Source organism: Phaseolus vulgaris, chromosome 4 (genome assembly GCF_000499845.2).
Source record: "Phaseolus vulgaris cultivar G19833 chromosome 4, P. vulgaris v2.0, whole genome shotgun sequence".
NCBI classification, from domain to species: domain Eukaryota; kingdom Viridiplantae; phylum Streptophyta; class Magnoliopsida; order Fabales; family Fabaceae; genus Phaseolus; species Phaseolus vulgaris.
In genome coordinates this window covers 46,886,274-46,904,468 of record NC_023756.2, presented here as the reverse complement: position 1 = coordinate 46,904,468, position 18,195 = coordinate 46,886,274, and the positions used below count along the sequence as shown (strand labels likewise).

Sequence of the window (18,195 nt, the reverse complement as noted above, 5' to 3'; positions counted from 1 at the left end):
GTTACCACAATTTATTACTAATACTTAATTGTGATTAATCATGTTAAGAGGGTTCGAATGTTAGAAAATCATTATTACTTAAAATAAGATATTAAAATTATTTATCACGTATTTTTCTAATTTTTATTTTTTACGGAACACATTTTTGAGATTTGGTCAGTGAAGTCAAATCTATGTGGAAGTGCGCTAAAACCATGTGCAACACATTTTTTTAATATATGTATTTTTATTTATTAAAATTTATAAATATAAAAAGATGATCTCGATGGTTAGTGTTATTATGATCACATATCTTTTCTATAAAGTGTATACTATTTTTTAATTTATTATAAAACCAAGATGAAACATGAAATATTTATCAACTTGGGCCTACAGAGTGTTTGTACAATTGATTTTTCTTTTTTTCTCCTTTTTCTTGTGTTCAGATTTGATTTTTGGTGTAGTGTATTTTTAAAAGGTTATCACGCTCAAGTAAATATATAATATTTAGGTGAAGTTAAATATTACTTTGGTCTAATATTTTATCTATATTATGTATAATAAGTTATATTATTAATAAATTATATTTAACATATATTATTATGTAGTGTAATTTGTATCTTACAATATTTTTTTTTTAATTTTTTCCAGTTCAGACTGATAAATACGTTTCAAAACTTTTTGCCTTAGTTCAATTAAAGGCTTGGTCGTGGTCACTATCCAGTCTCACATTATGCTTTTCTCTTTTTTTGACTGGTGTCTTGATCCTCTAGTCTGTATGAAGACGATTTGTTGATGTTTCTTTTAAGGGTTTGTTTTTTTAGATTAGATCTCAAAGTCCAGTTAAATAAGTTGACTTGAGTTTTTTTTATACGGGTTGAACCACTTCTGAAGTGGTTCATATTTATTGGATTTTTTATTATCAATAAAAAAAAGTATTATTATAAAGAATTTAATTTATTGTATATTTTTTATTATTTTAAGATTTTTATACGGACATTTTTAATATCAAATGTTATCGGATCATCACTTCCGACCAATTTAGTATTTATATTCTTAAAATTAAAAATGTTTTTTTTTCTTTTATTGAGAATGTATAATGAATATGATAGTATTCAAGTCTGCATGATTGTATAATCTTCTAAAAATAAATAAATAAAACTTAAAAAATGTCTCTGAAATTATGATATATTAATTAATGTTTAAGGTTTCAAAATTATGTGTGAAATGATATATTTATTTTTTATCATGTAATAATTTCTTCATTTTTTTTCACATTTTCTATTCGGTGGGGAAACACCCCACGAAATTCATTGTCTTCTAAATCGATTGCCACTTTCCATCATAGTCTTTGGCCTTATCCTTCTTAAACCCATTTTGTGTTCTCTCAGTTTCATGTGAAACAACATAGTTTGATTCGAAAAGGAAGGAACTTGGGACTTGTTTCTCTCAGAGATGGCGTTGCCTAAGGTTGATTTTGAGGTTGGAGCTGATGGGGTTGCTGTCATCACTATGGGCAACCCACCCGTCAATGCTTTGGCCATTCCAAGTAAGCTTGATTCACCAATTCTTCATTCTCTGTCAATTCTATTTTTTTGATTTATTTCATGAATTGACTATGTGTGATGTTTTGATTGTTTTGATCAGTTATCATGGGGTTGAAAGACAGATTTGATGAGGCAGCAAGGAGGAATGATGTGAAAGCTATAGTTTTGACCGGTAAGTGTCTAGGTTTATTTGGATTTTACATGTGTGATGATTTTTTGGTTTAATTTTATGATGCTGCCGACATTGGTTTTTATACAATTCATTGTTCAAGTGAGGAATTTTGCATGTGTGATTGTTTTATCTTGCTTCCACCATAATTTCAGGCAAAGGTGGGAGATTTTCTGGTGGCTTTGATATCAGTGTTATGAAGAAAGTTCACGATACCGGTAAGATATGATAGTATGATCACACATCCGTTTTGCAAAATTTAGATCAGCTATGGTTATGAGTCTTGAAAGTTTTTGAACTTTGAATTAACTGTATTTGCTGTTTTTCTTGGCAGGGGATTCCTCGCATCTCCCTGATGTTTCAGTGGAACTAGTAGTCAATGCGATTGAAGGTTGTAACTTGTAACTATTCTTTTAGTTTGGGCTTACCTTGATGGAGACATTTTCTTGGTGCTTCTGTAAATGTTACTTTTGCTGTTTTATTAATTAACATTATTGACAAATTCAGATTCGAAGAAGCCTGTTGTTGCAGCAGTAGAGGGGCTTGCTCTTGGAGGTGGCTTAGAACTGGCTATGGTTAGTTTTTTCCTAGTTGAGGAGTGATGCTGTTCCTTTAAATAAGAATTGTTGTCCAGGTGTCTTCATTAGTGCATGAACTGTAACACCTTGTCGGTGTGTAGGGATGCCATGCACGCATTGCAGCTCCGAGAGCTCAATTGGGTCTACCAGAGCTGACTCTTGGTATTATTCCTGGATTTGGAGGTAATCAAGATTTGCATGCACGTATATTCAAGATGAGGAACTTTTCATCATTTAGTAGCACTTGCTCAAAATAATATTAACAAAATTTGTAATTTTTAAGGAACGCAACGTCTTCCAAGGCTTATTGGGCTGTCTAAAGCTGTTGAAATGATGCTGGTAAGACACTGACCATTGTTTTTCATTTGTTTGTGTTCCCACTGCATTTTTGACCGTGGTAGATGAACCCCAAAACTTATTTAGTGATTTGTGAAATGTAAAAAGAAAATTAATAGAAAAAAGTGGGAAAACTGGAGATCTTACTTTGTTAGCAAAGTGTCACAAATAATTGCACACACTAAATTCAATGAATACAACTTTGGAAGAATAGCTAGAGAGGAACAACTCTATGATTTGTGGTACTTTGGGATCTTCATTACTGTGCTTAACTTTTTTGCAGACTTCATTCTAGTAAACATTATTTTCTTCCCTGAAATTTATCATGTATATATATATGTGTGTGTATATATATATATATATATATTAAAAAGCTTTGTGATGCAGAACAAATATGTTAATTTTAATGTTGCATTTCTTGCAGAAATCTAAACCTATTACGTCGGAAGAAGGGAAGAAATTAGGACTTATTGATTCTATTGTGTCTTCTGAGGAGTTACTAAAGGTATCTAGGCTGTGGGCTCTTGAAATAGGAGAGAGGCGCAAACCCTGGGTTCGTTCACTTCATAGGACAGACAAAATTGGTTCCCTGTCTGAAGCACGTGAGTTGTTGGGAACTGCCAGGCAACAAGTAAAAAAGACTGCTCCACATTTGCCTCAGCAGCTGGCTTGCGTAGATGTGATTGAATATGGAATAGTTCATGGTGGCTATAGTGGTGTGCTAAAGGTATTATTGGTTCTAAGATATAGTCTTTGTTCAGAAGGAAATATGTGCTTTCTTCCTTCCATTTTTATGCACTTAGTTTCTTGTCATATTAATTTCTAGTCCGAGATAGATGTAGTTTTTGGTCTAGCATTGTTAGCATTCACAGCTTATAACCAGTTCTAATTACAGGAGGCAGAAGTATTCAAGCAATTAGTTGTGTCGAACACATCAAAAGGTTTAATTAATGTCTTCTTTGCTCAGCGGGCTATAACAAAGGTACATGGTTAGATATGACCTTTGTGGGTTTGGGTTTTTAATATGGATTTCTCATTTTATATTGACTAAACTTGAGGAAACAACTGACTACTCTGTTTTGGCAGGTGCCTGGTGTAACTGATATTGGTCTTAAGCCGAGAAATGTTAAAAAAGCTGCTGTTGTTGGAGGAGGTCTAATGGGATCTGGCATTGCTACTGCTCTTCTACTTGGCAACATTCATGTCTTACTCAAGGAAATCAATTCTGAATTGCTTATGAAGGGAATAAAAACAATAGAAGGTGACTATTCCAGTCATGTGAGTGAATTAGGAATAATTTGATACAGGTGATCAATTGGTTAAGTAGGGATACTTGGATGCAGAAGACCAATTGTTAATTGGTTGAAGTTAATAACAAGTTGTTCTTAGTTGCTGTGAGTAGTGTCTTCCATAGTCTTGGACTTGTATGTACAAATATCATGCTCAGCAGAATTAGTCTTTGGGGCATTTTTAATATGCACCTGCTATCAAATGGTTGGTTTAATATGTATATCATCAATAGTACATTTTCTGGACATTGATTTGTTTATATAATCTAATTGCTATTAAAATAGATGTTAGTGAATTAATGCTCTTTGCTTTATGTATCTGTTATTTGTCATATTTGAAGGAAGGTTTTCTCCTTTGTAATCATTTTAACGAAATGCTAGGCCTTTATGAAAAGTGTAAACTACTCACAGTCTCACCTTTGATACATGTGATAATCTTGTAGACTTTTTTTAATTTATGTTTGCTTCATCTTGCTTGGCAGGAAATGTTAATGCCTTACTAAGAAGAGGAAAGTTGACGAAACAGAAGGCAGATGCTGCACTGTCACTGCTTCAAGGTGTTCTGGATTACTCAGAATTTAAAGATGTGGACTTGGTTATTGAGGTTGGTTGCCTGAAGTACTTTTGTTTTACTGGGAAAATAGGTGACATGTTTTTTAATTTTGGATCCTTTCAAAAACTTAGCAAAGTGCTTTTCGTGTTAACATTTATTCTTCAGTTCAATTCCTCAGTTTCATGGCACTGAATACTTTTCAAACAGTGGAAATATTTAACATTCAGCTGAGGATATATGTAATGGAACATTTCTTTGCTTATACTGTTGTCTGTTCAAATCTAAATAGCATTAATTTTCTCTCTCTGTAGGCTGTAATTGAAAATCTCAGTCTCAAACAAACCATATTTAGTGATCTTGAGAAGATCTGTCCTCCACACTGCATTTTAGCATCAAACACATCAACTATTGACCTTAATCTTGTTGGTAAAATGACCAGCTCTCAAGATCGCATTGCGGGTGCTCATTTTTTCAGGTTATCTATCTCATTTTTCTTATTATCTTGATTTTTAAAATAAAGAGGACCTTTTTTATTTTCTTGATCAGTGAATTCAGTTTACGAGGGAGTATTTTTGTGAGAATAGGAACAAATACTACATTAGATTTCTTTGTATTGTTGTTTTTATATGCTGAGAGAAGTCAACAGCGCTTGATTCATAATTTATAATTTATGCCCCTTTGGCACGTATTCCTGTTCTCGGGGGAATTAATGGAATGTGAAGTCTGTCATGCTATTCTATGTTGAACATTATGAAAAAATATGATTGAGCATCTTTTTATGAATAATTCTTGTTGAAAATGCTGGGCTAGTGTTTTGGGGCTGCAGGTGGGTGCTGTAGCATGTATGTTTAATTTCTGGCAGCAAGTTATTCCTTTAGATTTATCCATGATAGACTTGCTTGATCCACCAGAAGAATTGCCCCCGACTTTTTAGAGTATTCTTTTATACAAGGGATGTAGAAGCTTTAATTACTCCTCTTTATGAAAACAATATGAGAGCATAATATTGTTGGTTGATTTTAAAAAAGTTCTATTTAACTGTAAGCTCTATATAGTGAAGCCACATAAGTTCCATTCTATACTTTCTGGTAATCTATTTCCTGCATTGATGTGAATGACAAAGAAACTACATTTTTCAGAAATAGGTTCTATGATTTCTTTGGTCAGAAGAAGTAATCCAGTCCTATATTTCAAAGAAATTAGGCCTGTCAATAGGCTAGTTTCCTGATGGACTTGGTTGAATATAGTTGAGCCAAGCAAAGAGAATTCAGATGACTCTAATGAATTTAGTTTTATAATGTATTTGTTATCTTTAAATTGGTTTTCTGAGGCTTATCCCAGTTAAAAACTGGTTATTTTCCATTGTCTCCTTTCCTCTGGGATCCATGTTCATGTGCTTTATGGTTAATTTCATGATTTCATGTCTAGAGATCCCACACTTGATCATAGTCAAAAGGCAACTATAATTATTTAGTTAATGTAGCCACACTTATTGCCTCAAGCATATACAAATGTCGTTTACTATAAATGAGGTAACTTGTATACTGCACACTTACCCTACGCTATAGAAGTTTCTGAATTCTGGTAGTTAATGTCAGCTTAGATAGTGAAATTACATTTGTCTCTTGTACTAGGAACATGTTTTAAACAACTGTTAGAAAACACGTTTTATGGAGGCTTTCTAATTTCATTTCTTTGATATACAGTCCTGCCCACGTTATGCCTCTTTTGGAGATTATACGAACTGATAAAACTTCTCCACAAGTGATTCTTGATCTGATAACCGTTGGTAAAGTCATAAAGAAGGCTCCCGTTGTGGTGGGTAACTGCACAGGCTTTGCAGTGAATAAAACATTCTTCCCATATTCACAGGCTGCCCAGTTGTTGGTCAACTTGGGAGTTGATGCTTACAGAATTGACACATTGATACGCAACTTTGGCTTTCCAATCGGTCCTTTCCAGTAATCCTCTTTTCTCAGGAGTTCTGTATTTTCGAAGATACATGTTAATAAATTTTTTACACTTTTATGGATTTGTTAATTGATATTATTGCTTTGCCATGCATTCCCAATATGTGTATGCAAATGATACCATTTCACTATCTTGAAGTTTCTAGTTGAATCCTATGTTATAAAAACTGTTTCAAGCCATCGCCGCATTTTGAAACATGCATTTAAATCTCAAGTCACCAATACTATGCTAAAATTAAGAACTGGTATAAAAGAAAAATTTAATGGTTTCATGGGTATGTGAGAACCAAAGCATTAAATATTGAACTGTGGTTCCATAGTATGAAGTCAAACTTTCTGTTATTTGCAGGCTTGCAGACTTGGCTGGCTATGGAGTTGCTGTTGCTACATCCAAAGTATTTGCCGATGCTTTTTCTGATCGCGTATTTAAATCTCCATTGCTTGATCTTTTGATCAAATCTGGGCGAAATGGTAATTGTGTATCAATGTTCTTTTTAATAATTTTTACTTTCTATGTACAGGGAATGTAATGAATGATTTGTGACCTTGGCTATCTATGTTCTACCAGGCAAAAACAATGGGAAAGGTTACTACATTTATGAAAAGGGTAGCAAGCCAAAACCTGATCCTTCAATACTACCAATCATCGAGGAGTCTAGAAGAGTTTGCAATATTATGCCCAATGGAAAGGTTGTTTTATTTGGCAGTGTCATATTAGAAAATATTACTACTCCCATTTATGTTAGCACTGCATTGAAGTTGACATAATAGCTTTCAATGTGTTGGTTTAATCTTAAGTTCCCTCTCTATCACTAGTTGGAAAATATATATTTGTCTCTCATTGAGTGAAGGAGAGCTAATAGTATTTGTTTTATTTGCAGCCTATATCTGTTACTGACCAAGAGATCGTGGAGATGATTCTCTTTCCAGTAGTGAATGAGGCATGCCGTGTTTTAGAAGATGGAGTTGTTATTCGAGCATCGGACCTCGACATTGCATCTGTTCTTGGAATGAGCTTCCCCAATTACCGGTTGGATTTCCTTTTTTTCAATCTTTTAAATTGACATAACTAAGAAAAGGGGACAAGGAAATAAAAAGCAATAACCAATAAGGAACAGCAACAAAAAAAAAAGAGATGTTATTAAAGAAAGGCAAACTGTGCTACTGGCTAATTGTGAGTGATATGCAGCACTGGGTAACTTCATTGGGAAAAACAAAAATAGGATCTGTTTGAGTTCTTCTTTTATGCTTATTATGCATCATCCTAGGACCAATGAAGTGCATGAATCACTAAGAAAAGGCATCACAAGGAAATTGCATGATTGTTACATAATTAAGTATAGCAATTTGCCAAATGTTTGAACTCCTTATAACCTGCACTTGCTTTGCTGTCACTTGTTTTTTGCAGGGGTGGCATTGTTTTCTGGGCAGATTTGGTTGGGGCTAATCATATCTATACCAGCCTAAAAAAATGGACACAATTATATGGTAACTTCTACAAACCCTCAAAGTATTTGGAAGAAAGAGCGCTCAAAGGCATTCCTCTGGTAAGATGCTTCTTCTTTCTACTGTATTCAAATTTCTTGAAATTCAGCTTTAATAATGTGTATGATTCAGTCCTTGATTATCCAAACATGTTCAGGGAAAATGGGAAAGTTTCAATGATTTCAATAACTAGTTTTTTTAGTAGTTATAAATGTATTATTACATAGGAATAAGATTGTCTTTCTTATCATACAAATCTTGCATTGTTCAACAAGATAAAGTGCTTGACTTGGTATTTTGTATTGGTTGCAGAGTGCACCTGCTTCATCTACCCCAAAGCCAGTGGCGCGTCTATGATAAAGCCCAAGTGTTCCAGCATGTTGGATGCTCGTTCTACCATAGAAAATGTAACAGATAATAAAATTTGCTTTCTTCCCAGTTTTAATAATATGATAAAATTGGTTTTGCAAAAGTAAAATTTTATTGATCATGCATCTTAAGTAGTTGTGATTCAAAGTCCCTTTTCTTGAGTGCTGCTGAAAAGTGTTTAATGCATTTTGATTGAACATATTAAGCTACTAGTTTGTTTGGATTTGCTACGAACATACTCTTTGTTTAAATGAGAATTCGAACATGCTGTAGCAGTTACAACTAGTGTTCCAGTGATTTTCTCCCTTGATAAAAAATGATTTTTTTAAAACTTGGTTTAGACAATTTTTTTTTTTAAAATTAAAAACCTTTCAAATTAATTTCTCAATATCAGTTTTCGCAATATATATATTATGATGTTGAAAATGATGAAATAAATGATTATATATAACCTAAATTTGATTATGAATTTTTTTTTCATTTTTCTACTATTAAAAGAATAATAATATGAAAATAATAAATGAAGTACTTTGCTTTTAACTTATTTTTACTTTAAGTATTTTATTTTCTTTCATTTTCCGCTACTCACTTTAACATCTCACCATTGGAATTAACTATTATTAATTACCTTTTATGTTAACTTTAATTTTTACTTATTTGAATACAAGTGATGTCAAATCACCAACCCATGAAAAAATATGGTGACGAATGAATAAAGAAAAAGATTTAGTATAATGGAACTTCTAATTCACTGTGTTTCTTACAAAATAAGCAATTACCCTCTCCAAAATCTATAAATAATAGAATTGAGGGACCAATTACCTCTCACAAAAGAAATGAAAATAAAATAAAATAAAAAGAAATGAAAAAAATAAAATAAAAAGAGAAATGAAAAAAGTAAATTAAAAAGAAAATCTGAACTTTGTTAAATAAAAGGAGGAACTAAGAGAATGATTATCTTGGATCTAATTTCAAGCATAATTATTTATTTGTTATTTTCTCTAAAGAAAGTCAACTCATTCTGCATTTTTAATAAATGAGGAACCAACTATTATTACAAATGGATATACCAGTGATAAAATATGTATAACAAAAAATGATTTTTTTTTCTTTTAATTTAAGTTTTTCTTTCAAATTTAAAGAAAGACAACTCCTTACATATTTATGTTTTACATAAAAATAATAAAAATAAACAAGAGGGAATATCAATCACTTTTTAAAGTTGCACCTTATCTTTAATAACTTTCTAAAGTTCTTTTAAGTTGAACTTTATCTTTATGCACACATGATTAATCATTTGTGATTATTTCTGGAATAAAAACAAAAACAAAAAAGAAATGATTTTTGTTACATACAAGTTTTTTTATTTATTTTTTATTTAGGTACCAACCTATGTTATTTTGTTGTTCTTTCAAAGTCTATTATTAAAATACCTATTTCAAATTGTTTTAACCACTTCTAATTGATGCAGTGAACTAAATTTATTTTAAGTTTGTAAAACTTACTTGTTTTCATGTACCAAAATAAAATATTTAATTAATTATTTTCAGAACATATGAAATTATTAACTGTTACTTCATTTAAATCTACTCGATTATCATATGTTGATTGAAAAAAATGTATGATAAAGTGCATTCTATTAGAAGAGTATATAGATAACTTAAATACATTCCCACTATAAAAGTAGTGAAGTATTATCATTCAATTTTACAAAATAAAATACTTATATATTAAATTTTAATTATATTTTGATAAACTTAAATTTATATGATAAATGCATTTTATTTTTTAAAAAGTCCTGTTCATGGGTAAGAATACTAGTTGTATACAATACAAATCTAAAATATTAAAACACTGAATGGCCTAACCAAAGGCAGTAACAAACTTATTGAATTATTACAGAGAGCTAAACTCAGCTTAAAATATTGCTGTCAATACAGAGGACACAGTAATGAACAAAGCAGAAGAAAAGGGAGACATTGAAAAATCCCTGAATAAAAATGTATATTTAAATTACAAGCTATGGAAGTCATTCAAAGAAAAATCTAAGCGATATACTTTATGAAATTATAACTCAGCAATTTACAAGCATCGCGATAAAGCAATGTTGAAGCTGAAAAATTAATTTAGATATCTATGAATGACCAAAAGGAGGACAAGAAAATAGATAAAAAGAAGAAAAAAAATTGATCCTACATGGGCTAATGGTGGGGTCTGTATGCTTTGCAGACCTTTTGGATGAGGCAGAAAATGAAGAATGACAATGCTTTTATAATTATATTACAGAGAAGTTCTAGCATACCTTGAAAACATTTTCATTTCTTCTTTCAATCATATATGTGCGCATCCTTCTAAGTTAGATTATTTTCATATATCTTTTTCGATTTTGACCTTAGATTCCCCATTTTCAGAAATATTGGCAGGGATCATACTTGTCGAAGTTGTTGCCAAAGGTGAAGCAGCAGGTTTGGTAACACCATTGCTACTGGCTCCATGTTGACGCGAGCTGGCATTTCCAACGCCATTGATGATTGGGTCCTTTTGATTCTCTAATTCATTTCTGGCCAACGAAGAACACTTTGTTTCTGAAAATGAGAATCTAGAAATTAGTCATTTTTAACAATAAAGCAGGTACTGAAATTATATGACAGTCATACCATACAATAATGCATTTAATACCAGAGTCAAGCACCCAATAGGTAACGTTAGACTGGTGGCATCAGAAATTTCAGAACCATTTGAAATGACAGCCATGTAAAACATAATAATTTAATTGCACAATGGAAAGGTCTTCTTGCCAAAGCCAACACCAAGGGATTTTAAGAATGTTAACAAAAGTAAAATTATACGGAAAGGAGGAAAGGAAAGTATTAACTTGCCATTGATTTCTCCCATAGTGATAACCCTATTGAGAAAATCCCTAAACTTTGTTAATACAATCCTTTCTTGCTCAGCATAGACCTCTGTCATTCCTTGTCCATAAGGAAATTGTGAAGATGTATTGCAAGCATGAGCCATTGGCCCAATGGGGGAGGCGGCTGTCATGAACATTGTATCTTGCTCATCACACATCAAGGCTAAAGTCCCAGGAGACATTGGCCTTCCTTTTGGGACATCAGCACCATCGGAGCTGGAATCATCTGGGCTGATTTTATCTGTTTGGTTTGCACTCGAACAATCATCAGCCACAGTCTTCTCAACATGACCTTCCATTTGATTTGGTGGTAATGGCTCTTGACTTGACGAAGCAAGGGATGTTTCTGTCTGATCTTCTGCATGCTTTTCCATTAAAATTTTCTGGTCTGGTCATAATAATAACAATAATTGATGAGAAAAAAAGTAATTACTGATGTATACATTAACAAGGCTGAAGTCACTTGATATGTAATAAAAAGCATCAGATGAAAATGAACCTAGCAGGTAGTACCCCAAAAATGTAATACAAAATGTCCCACGACGGACCCTATAGCAGCAGTGTTTCATGACTTGCTTCCTCATTATTGTTGTACAGATTGACAAATGTGAGATGGACAAATGTCATTATGTAACTTTCCAAAAATAAAACAAAAATTAATAAAGATGGATTATTTGCTAATGAACTTCAATTTCGACTGTTATCCTAATGCACAAAACAGAGTGAGTTATTTAGTTATAAAAGCGAATCCTTGATGAACCATGTTAGAAAGAATGTAAATAGAGATATTACATTTTGTGTATTATTATGTAATTACAATAATTAGGATAAATGTTATTAGAATATGTAATAGTATCTTGATTATATCTTTAGAATAATTTAGACCATCATAGGTATTATCTGATAGGATTAGTCAAGATTACTCTCCCTATTTCTTTGGTTTCCGTAGTTCCTTATTATCTCATTATATTTTTCCTTATTTAGTTAGAATTATGATCTAGTATTGGTATAAACAAAGGTTAGTAGTTTATGCTGTGTAATACATCTTATTAAGTTAATATCAATTTCAAGCGCTTGCAGAGGAAAAAAAAATAAAAAAAAATGAAATGAATAATTTAAAAATAAATTTTAGAAAACTATGAGAGTTTTTACAAATTAACATATGTGGAAACTAATTTCAATTTTGCTTCTAATTTTGTTCTGTTAAAAGTGTTAATGGAGAAGGAGACTCCTTCTCTCCTTTTCCTCCCTCTATGCCTAAACCCTATAATTTCAACAAACATAAATCCTTGTATTCATTACTTTTAGTATATATAATGCGGATAATGTAAATTTATATTCTCCGCTGTATAATTGACACAAATTTCATCACATTCTCTCGTTCTTCTTCATTGAACGAGGAAAACATAATGGACGTTCAGAGATCAATAGCAGCAGTGGTGATTGGTGATGTAGGATGTCAATTTACCTGTAAGTGTCTTTGCAGCTTGTCCTGATACTAGCACCAGAACTGAGCATAGCTCCTTGAGGTGCTGTGGTTGAATAATGTCTGCTAAAAGAGACCTTTAACAATAATCAAGTCAGCAATTAAGCGTAGTAAACTTATCATCATTTCAAATATGTATCCAACATTACCTGTACATAAATTTTGAAGGACCTAACGTTGCAGTTCCAACACGAGCGCCTGAGATAGGTGACAAAGATGAAGAAGGTGCTGGACCTCTGACATGGTTTACCTGGCGGGCACTAAAAAATGTTGATAGTGTACACAATTTCAAAAATAAAAAGCGCCCATTAATCATACTGAATTAGTAATAGCACATTCACTATACATTGCAGCACACATCATAAAAAGGTCTTGAAACCGAGGCTTTTGACCTTGAACCTAATTGCCTCTATTCTATCCAATTTAAATAAAGGGAGCTAAGTTCAATTTAGAAATTCAAGTTTAGATGCATCCTTTAAATAAAATGATAATGATACCAACTCCTAACAATAACATAGTTATGTGACTAAAAATAGTTATGTAGACTGGACTAATGTTGTCTATTTCACTGATTTAATCAATCACTTAAAATAAACCCCTATGCTAGTTGAATTGTGCTATGAGCATGTTTTACCTGTTGTCCCAACTTGCTAATGGATGGATCCTTGGTTGTAGGCCAAAAGAAGAGTTCCTGACCTTTTCTTTTCTTGGATACCGGAGGTGATGAATAACCAGAGGAACCAATAGCTCCAGTTATGGCAGCGTTTGCCGCTTGCTGAATATATGCCATGTTATTTTGATCTCCATGAAACAAAGCTTGCCTTTCTTCACTTCCCTCAAAATTCTTGCAGTCCATGCATTTACAATTTTCAGAACAAAGAATGTTGGCTTGAAAGCATTCGCAGTACTTCTTGAGGCACCCAGATTTTTTACAATGACACCCCTTGTTATGTTTTCCTAATATTAAAACATCCCCAGCCTCCTCCTACATTTGTTTTCAGTCAGATAGTCAAGACAAGAAAAAAAACATTTTTTAAAGTATAAAATACAAAAAAAAAATGTTCTAGTTTCAACAAGTTCTACAAGGAATATTAAAGTCCAAAAAACCTTTATTTTCCATTTATGTAGAACATAAATCAAGGCACTTGCCAAGTATTTTAATGGTAAGCTCCTGCCTTTCCATTAAAATATAGCATGAAAAGTTCAACTTCCTGCTAAGACATACTGTATAGAAACATGATTGAAAAAGTATATATTTAACTGAGTTACTTCTAAAATTCTAAGTAGATTTTAGCATTTTAAATTGACTTTATATCCTTGAGTTGCTACAAAAAGCAGATGTAAATAAGGAAACTAAAAACAAAAATGAATTTGTTTCATCAAGAAGAAAATTCTTTTAATACAATGACAAAAGGAACAACTGATCAAAATTATAACTTGAAAAAATAAAAATCAACAGAGCAAAGGGCATGAGCCAACAGAAAATTGATTTTTCACTCGCGTGATTCCATGATTATCAATTATGGGATGTTGCACCCAATTGAAATAGCAACAGCATGCTTTTACTTTACTATGAGAAAAAAATCACACTGAGAAAGTGACCTCCCATTATACACAGAAAATATCCCTTTTTCATAAAATTCCACAATGACCAGAAAGAGACAGATAATTCAAGAACAATCAATGTCTGACATTATCAGAACATAATTCATCATAGTATCCTCCAACAAAAAGTTGAAACTTTTATGATCAATATAACCACTATATATAACTGATTTCGTCATCCAAACAATAAAACAGTAAATCCAAAAACTACTAGTCACAAAAAGTTAGAACTAAGCACCCTGCTATCACGTGTTCCATGTGGGCTACTAGCAATTTTGGGCCTAAATGCATTTGGATTGCGCTCCAAGGTAGCTTCAACAGCTTCTCTTCTGGCAGCTTCATTTTCAACATTGTTGAAACAATTTACACAGTTGCAACCATCACAATATATTCCTGATGCAAAACATTCACAATACCTGCTCAAAATACTTCAAAAATTAGCTTCATAAAGCAAACAGTAAGTTGCAACAACAAAATGTCTTCTGTTGAAAGAAATAAATTACTGAAGACAGTATTTTTTTAACATAATACACTTTCAGATTCTTTAAAAAAAAATATATATATATTGCTGCACCACAATGGTTCAACTTCACTTTGGTGATGGAATCAATGACTTCATCAAAGAACTACCCATGCATATATAATAAGGAATTTGACAGAAACAGAATAAAAACATTTTCCAATTTGTTTTCTGGCAGGAGTGATATTTCCATTTTCCTTGAAATTTTGTAAGTATTCAATATTATTGAAAGAGAAAGTTTATTCCAAAAAATTGGATGCATACTCAAAGCAGGCCACTGACTCCCATGGCTGATTGTTCAAGCTCACCTAGGTTTATAGTACCCTATTCACTGAGTTGCTTAGGTTAACACTTTAAATCTGCCTTCAAACACACCAAACTGATTTCATCTTTCAAACATCGGGGAGACGTTCCCAAAAAACAAAATCAATGGGAGAAACAACTAGGAAGGAAGAGAAAAAAAATGGAGCAAAATAGCAATGAGTCCTTTAATGAGGCAACTTAACTAAACCAAAAAAATCAATTTTCTAAAGTAAAATAAGTAAAATCAGGAATTGATTTTGAGTCTAAACCATAATAAAAACAAATAATGAACAAATGATGAGTAATTTATGAAAATTCCTTTTTTTGTTGATATAAAAAAAGAAAAAAAATTCTGACAAGTTACTAATACTCTACGAACAGCACCAAGACACTGTGTTTAGAGCTGAAATGTTGAATTATTACTGTGTTACAAATATTATGTTCATATATATATGTAATTTAGAAGGTTTTTAGTATTATTTTTATAAACAGGTAAACTATTATGTGTTCACATATTGAGTCTACAGAGACTCCATGAGTTTATGTAAACTTTAGAGCATGACAACGCACACACCCACACACTGTTAGAGAGAGAGAGAGTTTTGCTTACAGCTTTAAGCATTTAGAGTGTTTACAATTGCACTGCTTTTGCTTCTTGGGTGTAGCATCTTTCATTTCAAAGTTAGGTCTTGATCTAGATTTTGGAGATTCTGGTTTCCTGAAAAAGTAAAGGTTAGTTAACTGAAGATCAAAACATATAGTCAATATCACATTCAGAGTTATAATGTACCATTCAACCAAAACTTCAAAATACTATAACTAGGAAATGCCTATTTCAATTCAAACAGTAACTTCATAAAATGTAAGCCTTACAATTGTGAAAGAACTGAGTGAACAACATTCACATTGCATGAGAAAAAATTTGGAGAAAAATCTAGATCACTCCAATTGTGCGAGATAATACTTTGGAAAAAATAGCCAGACATAGATTGATGTTATACCCCAGTCCCAAAAGGCTCCTCTTTATGTGAAGGTATGGGGGAGGGGCATGGTATGCAACCTTACCCTTGCATATACAAGAGGTTTTCTGGATTTGAATCCAGGACTCAACTTTAGCATTGCGCCAGGGCCCACCCTCTACATAGATTGATGTACACAAAAAGAGAGAAAACATATTATAAAAATAACTTCCAATCATGTAGTGGCCCAACCAACCAATGTCTATATGGGGGTCTGTGATACTTTCATTTCGTTTTTTGATATTTTATAAGATGATACATATAAGTTTTCTATTATATCCATATCCAACTTTGTAACAAAATTCAAATCTCCCCCACATCACACCTGTATCTTATTGAGTATACACATGTCATATATAACAATAAATTTATAATACTTACATCTTATAACGGTACCAAACCATTAAAAGCTCAAAAGCGAATTGAAATTACTACAAACAACTTCATAAATTGTGTTAGCAAGAAAGCCTACAGTTCTAAAGTTCCTTACTAATGCGAGACACTCAAAACAATTTAAACCTCCTACCATCTTATTCCCAGTGGAAGAAGAAACCACAGTTACAGCAAACTAATGAAAACATGTGAGTCTGGGTAAAGTAAGAAATAACGGAAATGATTGATAAAATTGCCATTTTCTACTAGAAAACCGAGGCATTCCATATGCATTAAAAGTTCAACTCACACAAAAACTAAAATCCTCCAAACAAACAGTGACTCCCTAGATAAGATGACTGCCACACACTAATTTTAAAACTAAAACAAAAGACTCCATTACATGAGCATCTAATTTATGGATTTTGAGGTGTTCCTAAGAAGCACACGATCAAAATTTCACTCCAGACATCAAAATTCAAAACAGAAAAGATACAGCAAATCATTTAAAAAAGAACTAGTTTCTACAAACTCACCCAACCCTTGCATGAGGCGCCTGCGGCGGCAACGGCAACACCGCCACCGGCTGCTGCTGTGGATGCTCCGGCGCGCCCGTGAAATCGAGCTGCCGCGCCAGCTTCCTTGCCGGAACTTCCAGCGCCGCCGTGGACACTACCGCCGGCGCAACAACTTCCGACGACAACGCATTCTTCGGAGCGCAACCTGCTCCTTCGCCTTCACCCATGGCACGCGAAGCAAAACAAAAATCCGAAAACTCTCACAACGATTTCCGAATTCCGCCGAAAAGGACCTAGGATTACGGCTTTAGAACGAAACAAAGCGTCGATAGCTTCGAAACGCAGCTCGAATTCGAACACCGCGCGCGGATTGCGCAGCTCGTGATTGATTGCTGCGTGTGTGACGAAATTGAGAGACGCGTGGATCCAAACGCTGCGCTCGAGGAGGCGGAGCTGAAGAGAGATAAGGTTGTTGCAGAAATTATAGACAGAGAAAACGAAGAAGAAGAGTGAGATTTGGAGAAGGAGGAAGAAGCAGCAGAAGAAGAAGAAGGAGAAGAGAAGAAGAAGAAAACGCAACACAAACACACACACTCCCTCTCTCTTCCAAGCTTTTGAAAATTCAATTTAGTTGTAAATATTGAACGGCCAGATCGCATTGCCCGTTTCATCTGACGCTCCACAAAGCATCAAATCCATCGACGGTCACGGTTCGCTGAAGCCACCACAAGCTAATGCCGTAGTGCAATTACTCTGTAGGATAAAGATATCTTCTATTTTGAAAAATATAATTATTATTTTAAAAATAGTTTAAAGGTATGGTAAGATTCAAACATTTTTTTTTATATTTTTGAGACATTATATATATATATATTATTTAATATTTTCTCTATAAATTGTTGGAAATATTTATATGAGAATTTAATATTTCAATATATATATATATATATATATATATATATATATATCAGGCAGTTCTTTAATTTTTCTAATATAAAATCAATATTTTTTGTTTAAGTTTAAAAGTTGACTTTGTCCATAACATTAGTTAAGTTTTTTTTATTCCTTAACGAAATTTGATATTTTTAGATTTTTTTTTGTATAATGTATAATAATAGAAATTAAATATGTATTTTAATTATATTTTTTAAGAGAAACACACGAGTCCAATCAATTAATCTAT

General features: G+C 32.7%; 2 protein-coding genes across 3 annotated transcripts; one reads left to right on the top strand and one right to left on the bottom strand.

The window, feature by feature from the left end:
• Window positions 1-1,197: 1,197 nt before the first annotated feature.
• On the top strand, window positions 1,198-8,557 carry LOC137838082 (peroxisomal fatty acid beta-oxidation multifunctional protein AIM1). The gene is made up of 18 exons (XM_068647305.1): window positions 1,198-1,528; window positions 1,627-1,698; window positions 1,851-1,913; window positions 2,030-2,086; window positions 2,203-2,270; window positions 2,375-2,456; window positions 2,557-2,612; window positions 3,034-3,336; window positions 3,505-3,591; window positions 3,696-3,870; window positions 4,381-4,502; window positions 4,763-4,926; window positions 6,158-6,412; window positions 6,771-6,892; window positions 6,990-7,111; window positions 7,303-7,451; window positions 7,830-7,968; window positions 8,219-8,557. The coding sequence occupies exons 1-18, from the start codon at window positions 1,435-1,437 to the stop codon at window positions 8,261-8,263; spliced, it is 2,175 nt and encodes a 724-aa protein (XP_068503406.1). The 5' UTR covers window positions 1,198-1,434; the 3' UTR covers window positions 8,264-8,557.
• Window positions 8,558-10,134: 1,577 nt separating this feature from the next.
• Window positions 10,135-17,622, bottom strand: LOC137838083 (protein tesmin/TSO1-like CXC 5). 2 transcript variants are annotated; one of them, XM_068647306.1, is made up of 8 exons: window positions 17,031-17,622; window positions 15,714-15,821; window positions 14,519-14,696; window positions 13,310-13,660; window positions 12,825-12,925; window positions 12,658-12,752; window positions 11,155-11,577; window positions 10,135-10,860 (listed from the first exon to the last, which is right to left on the bottom strand). In XM_068647306.1, the coding sequence occupies exons 1-8, from the start codon at window positions 17,237-17,239 to the stop codon at window positions 10,643-10,645; spliced, it is 1,683 nt and encodes a 560-aa protein (XP_068503407.1). In that variant the 5' UTR covers window positions 17,240-17,622; the 3' UTR covers window positions 10,135-10,642. The 2 variants fall into 2 exon arrangements, with proteins under 2 accessions (XP_068503407.1, XP_068503408.1); XM_068647307.1 differs by having other exon boundaries at window positions 15,714-15,813; window positions 17,031-17,621.
• Window positions 17,623-18,195: the final 573 nt, after the last annotated feature.

What these genes read in the sequence shown, in the direction of transcription:
- LOC137838082 (XM_068647305.1), top strand. Translation starts at nt 1,435, where the DNA reads ATGGCGTTGCCTAAGGTTGATTTTGAGGTTGGAGCTGATGGGGTTGCT. An exon ending in ATGTGGACTTGGTTATTGAG is followed by an intron (nt 4,503 to 4,762) that starts GTTGGTTGCCTG and finishes CTCTCTCTGTAG; the next exon opens with GCTGTAATTGAAAATCTCAG. An exon ending in CGCTCAAAGGCATTCCTCTG is followed by an intron (nt 7,969 to 8,218) that starts GTAAGATGCTTC and finishes TATTGGTTGCAG; the next exon opens with AGTGCACCTGCTTCATCTAC.
- LOC137838083 (XM_068647306.1), bottom strand. Translation starts at nt 17,239, where the DNA reads ATGGGTGAAGGCGAAGGAGCAGGTTGCGCTCCGAAGAATGCGTTGTCG. An exon ending in ATGGAACACGTGATAGCAGG is followed by an intron (nt 13,661 to 14,518) that starts GTGCTTAGTTCT and finishes AAACAAATGTAG; the next exon opens with GAGGAGGCTGGGGATGTTTT. An exon ending in TTAGCAAGTTGGGACAACAG is followed by an intron (nt 12,926 to 13,309) that starts GTAAAACATGCT and finishes AGTGCCCGCCAG; the next exon opens with GTAAACCATGTCAGAGGTCC.